Source organism: Eubalaena glacialis, chromosome 12 (assembly GCF_028564815.1).
Source record: "Eubalaena glacialis isolate mEubGla1 chromosome 12, mEubGla1.1.hap2.+ XY, whole genome shotgun sequence".
Classification (NCBI taxonomy): domain Eukaryota; kingdom Metazoa; phylum Chordata; class Mammalia; order Artiodactyla; family Balaenidae; genus Eubalaena; species Eubalaena glacialis.
Genome location: NC_083727.1, coordinates 93,541,382 through 93,554,601, shown reverse-complemented (window position 1 = coordinate 93,554,601; position 13,220 = coordinate 93,541,382). Strand labels below are relative to the sequence as shown.

The following is a 13,220-nucleotide window of genomic DNA, read 5'->3' as shown; positions in this document are numbered from 1 at the left end:
TGCGGCGCGCGTGGGCTCCTAACTTTTCCGGTTCAGCAGCCAGGACCTAATTAAGTATTCCACAGAGGTGACGTGGCCGGGAGACCACGCCCCTTCAGAGCCCCGCCCCGCCGGCAGCGCGTGACGTCACGGCGTCCCGGACGCGCCCCGCCCCCGGCCGCTCGTCGCCAGGGGCCGCTCGCGGGCCCGGTCTCCTAGGCAACCAGGCGCTCCGCCCCTCCGCCCCTTTAACCTTTAGGGTGCGCGGGGCCGCGTCCTGCGCTCGCTCCCTTCTCCCCTCCCCTTCCCGCCTTCTTCCCGCCTTCGCCGGGGCTGTCCCGGCCGGAAGCGAAGATGGCGGCGGCGGCGGCGGCGGCGGCGGGCGCGGCGTCAGCCGAGCTGGTGATCGGCTGGTGCATATTCGGCCTCCTGCTCCTGGTAGGGGAGACGCTTGCAGTTCCCCAGGGCCTGGACGGGGGAGGGGGCAGCCCCGCCGTTGGCCTCCGGGGTCGGGACCCTCCTCGCCCCGCCCCGCCTGCTCCTGCGGGGGTTGCGGGGGACTTGGGCGGGGGCGGGGGCGGGGCCGCGGGGAGGGGCGCGCCGGCCCCTCGTTGCCCGCGCGGGGTGGTCCCCCCGGCTGCTGGCTGCGTCCTGACCCGGACTCCGCGCGGGCGCACCTGGGTATGGGGTCCGGGGAGAGGAGGGGCCCTGGGAGCCGGGAGCGCCCGCCTGCGCGAGTCGCGTGGGCGCCACGTCGTCGCCCCGGGGGGGGGGGGGTCTCTGCCCCTCTGAGTGGTCCACCTTGCCCCTTCCCTTAGGATGGGGGGGTGTGCAGCCTTCTCTCGCCATTGTGCGACCCTGCCTTGGTGAGGTGCGGTGTTCGTTCTGACGCCGGGTTTCGCGTTCCTTCCTGGTCTCTGATGGGCGAAGACCTGTGCAGGGCGGAGCTGGGGCCCCGGTCACTGCCAGTGTCAGGGTCTGTGTACCCACCTGTCTGACTTCAGGTGCCTCCTTCCCAGCCTCCTGGTTCCTGCTTTTCCAGTGAGCAGAACGTGGGCCTTAATGGGCCAAATGGCCTAGGTTGTACTTCCCTAACCCATATTAAAACGCTTTGTTTTGGGAATTCAGTTTATTTCTCTTCGTACCCTTCCCCAGTCTCACTCTTCCCTCGTGGTCTCCAGCCCATCCTGTTGTTGCTTCAACAGGACAACTATCCGCCCCGAAGTATTTTGCCACTTTGCATTAGGAAAACAACAAAATCAAACCAAAAAGCTGTTTACTTGTTGAAATCAAGACTCGTCTCATTTTACTTCACTTTCTTGATTCCACTACCGTGTCTGCAACCTCTGTGTTATAGTATGTTTTTCCAGTAGGTGTTGCAGCGGAAACTACCCTCCCCTCCAAAGTGCGAAAACTTGAAAAGGCTTCTCGTTGCCTTTAGTCCTCGCCCGTAAAGTAATAATGCCTTTACCCTGGAACACACTTTATTCTGCTTGGAGAAAAGTGGAAACCGTGAAGGTTGGCTGTGGTTTCCAAAGCCTGTACTTGGAGAGTTCACTGGCTTTTCCATACCCTCGTATTCACTTGACTTTGTAGGGGAGCAAAATTTGGCGCCCCAAAATGGCTCTCTGGCTTGATGGTTAGTTCAGGCTGATTATATGTAAGAAACAGAAGACTCGGGAAATCTTTCTTTTTTTACCTCTGTCTTAGCTGCTGGGAGAATTTAGGTAAGGGGCTTGTTCCCCAAATAGAGTCATCACCTGAGATGTCTGCAGAGGATGTGGGCTAGGCGTGATGGTGGTGGTGGTACTCCGCTGGGCCTAGAGATCCGAGTCCCTCTGTCCTTTTGTCTCTGCCTGGCCCAGCAAAAGTGTATTTGCCAACCTTTTCCTTTCTGTCTGCATGTGAATTGCCTTCCTCCCTGTTGAAGTCCCAAACCACCCCCGGCCAGGATCCTCTGTCTATAGCTGAAAGTGGTATTTAAGGTGAGGGCTTTGGCCATTTTGGCGAGTTTTCTTGGGTATCTCCCCTGTATACATGTTCTCAAGCGTTTGTTTGATTTTCTCCTGTTGCTCTATCTCATGTCAGTTTAATTGTTAGACCAGTCAGAAGAACTGAAGAACGAAAGGTACATTTCTTCCTCCCTGACAGTTAGAGGAAAACAAAGGAGCATGTAACCTGTATCAAAGTCCAGGGGGGAATTTCTTGGCAGTTATCAGTGAAAAACACGTAAGGTACAGCAGTTGTGCTGTAAATTGTAGGAGGATGCAAACAAAACATAATGTGGCCTTTAGGAGGGCCTGAAGATAGGTGGGAAAACAAAAATTCTTGTAACAGGTTATTTTAAGTACTGAAAACCAAAGTATGGTTTTATGAATTAAATAGGACTTAAGAGAATAGAGAACAATATTGGGAGAAAGTGGAATTGAGGCAAACTTTAGATAGATAATGAAAGGAAGGCATTTAAGTTGGTGATATTACAGTGGGAACAAGATAAAATGAGAAGGGAATTAAAGGTCTGAAATTAGATGTTGGAATAGAAAGAATTAGTAATGAGAGCCATTGTTTAATTTTGTGCAAGTCTCTTTAGTTCCTGGATTATTAGAAGAGAGCTGAATTCTCATGTCTGCTTCTGCATTCAGCCTTTTCAGAGATTATTTTGGTTGAAGTATATGAAGTTTTAGTGATATGTAGTTGGAAGCAGAGTATCTTTTAGGTCATTGTGGACCTTGTTCTGTAATACTACACCCAAACTCAGTAAGTAGAAGCTTCTTAATATGAAATATGGATTCCGAAACCCTATCAATGAACTTTTGTTCAGTTGTATTAAAGTCCACGTTGTACTTTGAATGGATCTTTCCCCATGCGTGGTTTTATAATGTGATGCATTTGATCATTTAGAAAATACTGGTTCACTGAGTTATGCAGATCTTCCAAATATGGATACCTTTCATTATATAAATCAAAATATCACATTCATCAGTATCACTACCGATCTTGTCAGAAGAAATGTCTCAGAAATAAGTATTGAGAATTGTCAAGCTCACAGTCGTGGATACAGGTTTTCCAAAATTCTGGTTTTCATTTGAAAGCTTGAATTTTATCACTGGTAACAAATACTGTCAGTTGTTTTTCTTGAACTGATCGGCTTCCTTTGTTCATTTAGACAAAATCTGCCAAATATCCAAGTCTGAATAACCATAGTTAGTCACTTGTGCTTTCAAGTGAAAATGATGTTTCTTGGAAATAGTGCCTAGTTTGGCTTTTGACTCTTAAATACTGAGGTGCTTTTCCTGGGGACAGCCAGCCATCGCAGGTTGAGTACATGCTTCCAGTATGCATTTCCCTAAGGAGTATTAAAAGAGTCAAGTGTTGAAGTTGAATAAAGTTAACATTTACTGCTTTGTCAATTATAGTTTTAAGTTAAATAGTCCTTTAAAAAAATTTTTTTTCCCCCTTCTGTGAGTGTGGTGTGGTGGTAAAGAATAAGATTACTACTGGCACGTTTGGTGCTATTGTCTTGATTCATGCTTAAATCACCAGCAGTTTTCCCCACCAAGGCTTTTGCACCATCAGTGCATATATCAACATAGTGACAAAGGCGGATGACGTCGTAGTATTATTATGGGGTTAGTTTCAATTTGCAAATCCCCAGAAAGGGTTGTGGGACTGCCAGGGGTCTGGGGACTTAACACGTTGAGAACTGCTGCCAGTCATCTTCTAAAGAGTCAGAACACTGAGATTGACTACTTTTGTAACCTTGGGCAAACAGGATGGACTTCATTTTCTTCTGCCACATAAGGAAAGGTGAGACTTGGCTCCTCCGAAGCCTATAATCTGTCTACGTTTACTGTATGAATCTGAGTCTACTGTATGAATCTGAGTCTACGTTTACTGTATGAATCTGAATCTCTACCTAACTCCTCCCCCTGCAGGATGCTCAGTAATTTGGTTTACACCATCTCTCAAGTTGCAGTTCCCGTTACTGTACGAGATTGAGTCTCTGTTTCTGTAAAGCAAGTTTACTCTTGTTAGTCAAAGTGAGGGGATCATCTGGGAACTTGTTAGAAATACAAAATGTAAGACCCCAGCCCCACCGAATCAGAATCTGCAGTTCGACAAGATCCCAGGCAGTATGTGTGTGCGTTCATTTAACAAACGTTTATCTCTTCTCATGCCTGCCTCTGCCCAGGTGCTTCTCCACCTTGACTGCTCATTAAAGCCACCTGGGGAGTATTAAAAGCCCTAATGCCCAGACAGGTTAAATCACAATCTCTTGGGAGGGGTTGGGGACTGCTCTAAACCTTTCCTTATAATTGTTAGCAAAATTATGTATTGGTTTCTTTTATGAAATCCTCTGAGATGTTATTTCATATGACATTTAATAATAATTGCTGCTGTTTGTGGCACTGTGCTAAACTCTTCATTCAATTTTTATAACCTGCTATGAAAGAAGTATTCTTATTTCTATCTTACAGTTGAGGACATTTATTTATAATGTTTATTTTATAATGTAGTAACTATTGATAGATTTGTTACCGAGTCCAAGCTTGCTCTGCTCGCCGCGTGACAGGCCAATGAACCCGAGACGAGGGCAAGGAATACGACTTGACTCGGAAAGCTGGCAGACCGAGAAGGTGGCAGACTAGTGTCTCTGAAAAACCATCTTATCGGGGTCTGGATGCCAGTTTCTCTTGCAGAATCAGAGAGGGAGAGGCCTTGAGGAAGTAAAGTAAAAGGGCCATCAGTCTTGCAAAACACTTCCTGGAATGACCAGCCTCGGAGAGGGGATGTGTTAGTTTCTTCTTTCTTGCAGCCATTCACAGGTGGGCAGGTTCCCTGAGGCAGGCCATTAGGTATGGTTATAATAACAAAAGCAACGAAAAGCAAAGGTTAAAGTCAAAGAAACAGATCCAACTTGGAGTCCAATTCAGCTCTTCCCTGTTACAGATTTAACCTGTAAACGACTGTTTGGGGTTCTGTTTTAAAACTGTAAAGGGATCTTGAGACCAAAAAGTTTGGGAACCTCTGGATTAACTACTTTGCCTGCGTTGCCCTTTCCCTGCCTGTTATTGGCAAACTCCTTCCTTTGCAGTAATACCTGTCACGCTGAACTTTGTAAAAGTGCAGATCTCCTTGAAGTCCAACAAAAAATTTATTGAGCACTTTGTGTCAGGTACTGCTAAGGATAGAAAGAAAAGGCTCATCTTCCAGTGACTTCCAAAATAATTGGGGAATGTTTTAAATATCTGTCAATTAATTTAGAAACAAACCCATTAAATATTAATATAAGTAACATTTTATGAAAGAATATTTTCCAGAACAAAAAGAAATTAGTAAGTTGTTAAGCCGGAATTTGAATGGGTCTTCTTTCTCTCTCCCTTTCTTTCTTTCTTTCTCTCTCTCTCTCTCTCTTTCTTTCTCTCTCTCTCTCTCTTTCTCTTCTCTCTCCCCCTCCCTCCCTCCCTTCCTCCCTTCCTCCCTTCCTTCCTTTCTTTTTCTTTCTCTCTCTCTCTCCCCCCCTTCCTTCCTCCCTCCCTCCCTCTCTCTCCTTTCTTTCTTTCTTTCTCCTTTCGAAGCTTTCTTTCTTTCTCTCCCCCTCCCTCCCTCCCTCTCTGTCTTTCTCTCTTTCTCTCCCTTCCTTCCTTCCTCCCTCCCTCCCTCCCTTCCTTCCTTCCCTCCCTCCTTTGTTTCTTTCTCTCCAACAACCAGGTTCCCAGGAGCACACTTCCTTTCCACCTTATTTTTTCCTGCTATTCTGATACCAGCTGAAATGTTAATAATGTAAAGGAATTACATGCAACAACTTGGATGGATTTCAGATTCATTATGCTAAGTGAAAGAAGCCAGACTCAAAAGACATACTATATAAGGACATGATGACATTCTAGAAAAAGCAGAAGGTATGGGGACAGATAACAGATAGTGGTTGTCGAGGGCTGGGGAGTAGAGAGACGGGTTAACTCTGGAGGGGCATAGGGGATGTTTCTGCGGTGATGGAACTGTTCTTAGATCTTGACTGTGGTTGGAGAATTTGGAAACTGAAACTAGTTAGGTGGTGCTTAGGTTAGTTAGGTGGTGCTTAGTTCAGTTCTGGCTCCTGAACTAGAAGGGAAGTAACGTTACGTGAAAAACTGGGTTCGCCTGTTGATGGGTGTTGAACCAAAAGACACAACCAGGCCACAGAGCAGGAGTAGGGAGAACACCGGGGATCCTTCCCAAAGCAGTGTCTCCTCAGCAGCAAGACTGGGGAAGCTTTAAGCTAAGGGGGTATGCATATTCCTGAAGGGGCTTGAGCGGAGGAATAGAATCGGGGCACAGGTCCACAGAGTCCAAGCTTTAATTGATTGAGGTCACTGCGGTCAAAAAGGCCAACATCATCACCCCTTAGGTTCCAGTTGATCTAGCGGTGGAGCGCCCAAGGCGGGTTCAAGTCTGCAGAACAGCTCAAGAAAGCGCTTCAGGCTAATCTTTACCACCATTGAGACAGAATTGGGAGTTTACAGCTGATTTATTATCTTTACTGTTGGTACTTCTCTCGCCTGATGAGTCTTTTGTTCCTTTAAGGTCTTTAATTACTGAGACCCATTCAAGGATGTGCGCACTGGCCAGGCTTAGATCACTAAATGGCTTGGGCCAAGAGTGGCTTCTCTTATGTCGGGAAGGCCACGCCGGGTTCTCTTTCTCTAGGGAATCCCTGCCCTATCTGCTTACAGTGAAAGTTAAATCTGTTGAAAAGCATGAAATGCCAAAACTAAGCTTGTGTCCCAGGGCTTTGATAGAGCTTAGTTAAAACCCTGGTTTTCAGGTTCGCCTCAGATTGGAATCCTCAGGCATTGGAAGTGCTGATGCCTGGAGGAGCCTCACTGATTGAAGTGGTTTGCGGGGTGGGTGTACAGGTATTTAAGTTTTTACCCAGGGGATTCTAACACAGCCAAGGTTGAGAATCCCTGATTCAGGATCTGTCTGCTTCCCCTAGGATTAGGGCGGAGGTTCTCGAAGTGTAGTCCTTGGACCAGCATCAGCCTCACCTGGGAACTTGTGACAAACGCAGGTTTTCTGGACCTTCTCCAGACCCGTTGGATCTGAAACTCTGTGCTTTAGCAGCCCTCCAGGGGATTCTGATGCTGGAATCTGAAGTTAGAGGATTGCGAGAGTAAAGTTCTATACCCTCTGTTAGTTTCTAGGAAGATGTTGATGACTATTAAGAGTACCTGGTGGAGATGTCAACCTCAGTACCTCTGAGTGTACTTTTTCCCTGAAAAGTTCCTTGCAATGCACGTGCATCCATTTTCAGTGTTCACTTTTCTTCGTTTAATGCCCTTTGAAATGTGAATTATAGTATAATGTGTCAATTGCATGGTGGTTATTGGCAGTTAATCTTTAGTTGAATGGTACTCTTGAACTGTCATAATGGGACAGAAGTTAATTTCAATTCAAGTGGTATTCTGTGATGCTTCAGCAGTAAGAATAGGATAGAACAACTTCTGGTTATGTCTTCTTTAGGTTGGGGAGATCTATAGGGAAAAGTATTCAGAGCTAGTTAGAACTGTGATGTTGTGTGAAACCGTGAATGGTTATACTGTGTTCGGTGAGGAAATATGTAACTGAGCACTGTTATTGATAACTTTTGCTTGTTTTTTTTGGTGTCTTGGCACCCAAGTGAAGTTGTACTGCTTTCATGAACTAGGCTTTGAAAGTTATAAATCTTGAATAAGTTTATAAGGGGTAGTGGATGTTGCTTGCACATCCGGAAGAATCACTACTTGACATAATGTTTCCCATTGGGAACTTCCAAACACAGACTAAAATCAGTTTTAGAGAATACATAGGGCAGTAACAAAACATTTCTTTCTGTTCTATTTCAGGCTATTTTGGCATTCTGCTGGGTATATGTTCGTAAATATCAAAGTCAGCGGGAAAGTGAAGTTGTCTCCACCATAACAGCGATCTTTTCTCTGGCGATTGCTCTCATCACATCAGCACTTCTACCAGTGGATATATTTTTGGTGTCCTACATGAAAAACCAAAATGGTACATTTAAGGTAATTATCATCATAGTATGGGAATTTTTTCCTTTCATATTCTTGGCAATTAAGTATTTACTGAAATGTTTAGCAGTGCAGTGTATGTTGTGTTTTATTGTCGTCTCTGGGAATAAGCGAGAATGGAAATGCACATAGAGGCCGAGTATGTGACAACTACATGGAACAGACTGTTCGCGGACTTACAACCATCCAAGTGTGAAGAATGCCTTTTGTTAATTGGAAAATGTGCCAAGTAATCATAATAGGGTTATTTTTGTGCCTCTTGCAGCTCCCTTGAAGTCTGTTTGACTTGATCTGCATCAATGCAGTACACAGATAATTTAGAAGGGATTTTGTTAGTGGCAGATTAGGGTCTTCATCTCTATGTCATACTGAGTACTCTGAGTCACCGTGATGAAGGCTGCAGATTATCAGACCAGAGTTCTAATCTTGATTCTCACTTTCTAACTTGTGTCTTTGGCCAAACTGAACTTTTCTGGACTTCACGTTCCTCATTTTTAAAATGCATGGTGTTGGACTGGAAAATTTCTGAGTTCCTTTTCAATTATGCAAGTTACTTTTACATTTCTTATTAGTGTAACCTTCTATGAGGCAGGAACTGTGTCTTGTTTGTTTCTGTATGCCCAGTGGCTGACAAGCAGTAGGTACTTAAATATTTGAATGAAATATTATTTCAGTTATCTCAATAATGCATGGTTCCAAAATAAGTTCCTGAATTGGGCCAACTGGGCTGAAATAATTTGATGATTTTTTTTTTTTAATTAATTAATTTATTTATTTATTTTTGGCTGTGTTGGGTCTTTGTTTCTGTGCGAGGGCTTTCTCTAGTTGCGGCAAGCGGGGGCCACTCTTCATCGCGGTGCGCGGGCCTCTCATTATCGCGGCCTCTCTTGTTGCGGAGCACAAGCTCCAGACACGCAGGCTCAGCAATTGTGGCTCACGGGCCCAGCCGCTCCGCGGCATGTGGGATCCTCCCAGACCAGGGCTCGAACCCACGTCCCCTGCATCGGCAGGCAGACTCCCAACCACTGCACCACCAGGGAAGCCCGATGATTTTTTGTAGTTAGGTTTGTTTAGATTCTGATTGCTGTGAAAACTACAGTTATTTTCTGAAGGTCAGTCATTCATTTAGCGAGTATCAATTGACCACTTAGTATGTGCCGAACACTGTACAGAGATAGTAACTAACGTTTGTTGAGTATTTACTATGTGTCAGACCCTTTCCTAAATGGTTTACATGTCTTCACGCCATTAATGTCCCAACAGCCCTATGAGGTAGATGGTGTCATCCATGTTTTTATGGGCAGGAAGCCAGGGTTCAGAGAGGTGACGTGACCCATCTCAGGTCTTAGGGTTTGTAAGTGCTGTTGCTGGGATTTGAAGCTCTGCAGTCTGGCTCCAAGGCTATCTGCTTGCTGGGATCTGGATCTGTACCTCTATCTATATCTATCCATCTGATACAGTGGAAGTAGTGTTATCCCTTGTATAACTGTTGTTTGAGTAGGAGATTTTTTTAAGTTTTAAATTTAGAATATTTGATTTGTTTAGATTTTGTGGGGTTATGTTTTCATCTTGGAATTTCTAAAGTAAGTATTTTCATGAAATTATGAACTTCCCCTTAGATTATGTAGTTGTTCTGGCACCATGCTTAATTTAGTAGTCACTTTCTGGGTAGTAATTTTTTGTTTTACTTTTGTTTTTTTTAATCCGTGAGATTGCATTTATACTTGTTTAAGCAAGACTTCAGGAACTCACCCACCTAAAGAAGCAAAAGTATTACCCATAAAAACTTAGGGCATTTATTTTATTGATAATATGCCCCAAAAGAGAAGAAAATATATAACTGTAGTTAACGTGCTTATTTTATGGTTGTTAAATCTGAATGTGCACCAATAATTAGAAGGGAAAAATTCCATGTTAGTGTTTTTTTTCCCCAATTAAAAAAAAAATGTTTTCTTTCATTATTGAGGGATTATTTATTCAGCAATTGTATGTTCTTTTTTTTTTTTTCTACTGTTCATTTACTTAGTTGTCTCTGTTTAGTTCTGTTTGTTTTTAGCTAACTCAGCTTAATGTACCAGGTTTTTTCCCCAATACTTTGATGCCTTTCTTGGTATTTTAAACATTCTTTGTTTCCCTTTCTGCCTTTTTCTGGGAGGGCTGGATGGGGGACTAGCGAAATTCATAAGAGTTGTCATTTGAAGCTGGCATGTGCTAACACTCAAAGGAGAACTGAAAAGACTTTCAAAGGACACTTTCCCAGTAAACCGTAGAGAGTATTTTCTCCAAAATGTTATTAATGAATTCTCTTGAGGTGCTTAGTGAAAGACAAGAGTAAGTATTTAAGAATTAGTTTTCAGACTTCATGCCGCAGCTGTAAGTTTAGCTGTCTTCGGGTAGAAGTGTCCAGTGTCTTTAATCTCTTCCGTCCATATTAGTCAGGATGAATGTGCAAGTTGACGTTGTTTTCCATGATGAATTATGTTGTATCCTAAGTTTTACAATGTGCATTTCTTATTCCTAAATGAATATAAGTATCGTCTAACTTTCTCCATTTCCACCTCAAATATTGAAGTCTCTAAACCGATTAGGGACCTGCTTATAAGGTATAATTGTTTGGAAACTCGAGATGTCAAGGACTGCTAACATTTGGCTTAGGAACTGAGGGTGCCTGACAGGCAGTCAACATACTTTCTCTGTTTTGTCTTATTTGCCTTCCTAGCTGTTTCTGCCTTCTTTTGGCCAAGGGTATATTGTAATAATGTCTGAACTGTTTCCATTCACCTTTTTTTAAACACATGGCACTATGAATAATTTCAGCCAGATAATTTCTTTGTTTCTAGTTTTTGTGAAATAATTAACTTTATAGATTAAAGAAAAAAAAAACCCTAAAGTATAGCCAGAAGCGTTCTATTATAGTGTCTAGTTGACCAATAACTTTAGCTAGTGATATACACAAAGTATACCAATCAAAGACATCAGAAATGGCCACTAACGTGAACAAATATTCTTTATTTTATACAGTGTGTAAAATTAAAATAAAATCAGTAGTTAAGGTATGGCATCGCAACATTTGTTTTGGTAGCTAAAATGTTCATCTCCTCCTTCCCTCCATCCATGATTAGTCTCTCTATGGCCCATAATTATGAGATGTCTGGGTTGAACTCTACTACTGCCTCATTCCTACTCTCAGATGCTGGTGATTTTATCTTAGAGCTCTGTACTCTTCACTACACCTTAAGTATATTCATGCACTTCATATTTACTGAGTATGTAATGTGTACCTGGCAGACGTGTGGATGCTGGAGGTTAACGATTACAACCACGAGGCTGCTGCTCTCAGGGAGCTCACGTTCTGTGAGAGCAGACCAGCAGCCAGCAGGCAAAACAGGCTAGCTTCCTAGTGCTCCCTGCTGTGAGGACGCCAAACAGAGGGACGGGAGGGTCCGCCCGGTGGTGGGCATTGAGGCAGGAGGACCGGGCTGCCGGCGGTCCTGCTGGTGAGAACCGAGCAAGGGCCGCCTAGGGAGAAGCAGTGGCAGGTACAGGGGCCCTCAGGCAGACGTGCTTTTGGCCCGTTTGGCTGAGGTGTGGCACTGGGCGCCGTGCTTTGGTACGAGCTGAGATGAAGAGGAAAGTGGGGACAGATTGTTTGTGACTTTTAGGCCATGTTAATGGGTTTAGATTTTCTTCCAAGGGCAGTGGGAAGTTAGAGAAGGTAAAAAATAAAGGTGATGTGGATTAGAGGGGAACTAGTGGAGAAAAGTGATTAAAACTGGTATGGATTTTGGAGCTAGAACTGCTTGGATCGGCTGATGGATTAGATATGGGGGTGGAAGGAAAATGAACACTAGAGATTAACGAAGCACTGAAGCCTAGTACACCTTAGAGAAATAGGGCAGCCTGGGGGAATAATTAGACCTGCGTGTGCACACGGGCAAGTGAGGGATGTAGAAAAAGAGCTGTATTTTGGACAAGTTACCTTCAAGGTGCCTATCATACGTATTCAAGTGCCACGTCGAGCAGGGAGTTGAAGCTCCAGGGAAACCTTAGGGTTGGAGAGGGGTATCTGGAAGTCATCAGCATGTGCATGGTATTTAGAGCTATGCACTGTCCAGCAGCTGGGGAGACCGAGTGGTCAGAGAGGGCTTGGCATGGGCCATGGATTCGAGAGCTGCGTTAGTTACCTGGAGGCCGGCCCAGGGGGAGGGGCTGCAGCCTGGGAGGTGGGAAGGAAAACGACAGAGGGGGCTTCTCAGGAGAAGAATGTGTTTCAGGAAGCGTGATGCTGAGAGATGGAGGGCGAGAGGGAGGGGAGTGACGGTGGCTTTGGTGAAGAGCCGTTTCCGTGGAGCCGCGGGGCAGCTAGGTGGGAGTGGCTGAGCGTGCGCCGGAAGGTGAGGGAGCAGGGGCAGGGGATGCCGACCGCGTTTCAGGAAGCTCTGGCCTCCAGGGGAGGAGGAGGTCGGGCGGGGTGTGCTTATCTGTGGTGGTGGCGTGTCCTTTCATGGAAACTACTAGAGCGTGTGCGCTTTAGGGTTCAGTAGAGTGGGAGAGGTGTCTGGGAGGAGAGAAAGGGTATCGCCGCAGGTGCAGTGTCCTTGCGAAGGCAGAGGGGTGGGGACCCAAAGGGAAAGGGTTGGCTGTAAATAGCGCGGGCGCTCGGCAGAAGGAAGGGCTGGCATTCGAGTACAGATGGCGGTCGGTTCTAGATTTGGGAGTGAATTGAGGAGCTCTTTTTTGTCCTCAGGTTATTTGAGAGACCTTTAAGTCAGTGTTTGTCAACCATTGGCTTCTGTGCTGGGTGACCCTTGTGAGGGCTGCCCTGTGCATTGCAGGTGTTTAGCCGGTCCTGGCCTCCGCCACTCGATGCCGCTAGCGTACAGAGCCCGCCGCCACCCTCCAGCGTCTCCAGGACACTGCCAGGTGTCCATGGGGGACAGAGTCACCCCTGCGTGAGAACCATTGGTCTAAGGTGAGATTATCTGGTAAAATTAAGGAGAGTCAAGTGTGGTTTGGGGTTGGACCGAGCATTTCGGAAAGTCATCTTGAAGAATGGGAGAGGGAGTTTTACATACACGAACCGCTACCTCTTTGTTCTGTGGACTTTATATCCTTTTCCTTTCTTCTAAAATGTTCTTCTTTCGTATTCTTTACTTAGTATTAGTTCTTGTTTGTCTCACATTCCTTTGG

General features: G+C 45.1%; 1 protein-coding gene across 1 annotated transcript in view; it reads left to right on the top strand.

Moving 5' to 3' along the window:
* Positions 1-290: 290 nt before the first annotated feature.
* LMBRD1 (LMBR1 domain containing 1) overlaps positions 291-13,220 on the top strand; it is a 120,671-nt gene continuing 107,741 nt past the window's right edge. The window contains exons 1-2 of the mRNA XM_061206908.1: positions 291-417; positions 7,848-8,024. Of these exons, the coding sequence (XP_061062891.1) occupies positions 334-417; positions 7,848-8,024 (261 nt within the window). The 5' untranslated portion in view covers positions 291-333. The remainder of the gene's footprint in view (positions 418-7,847; positions 8,025-13,220) is intronic.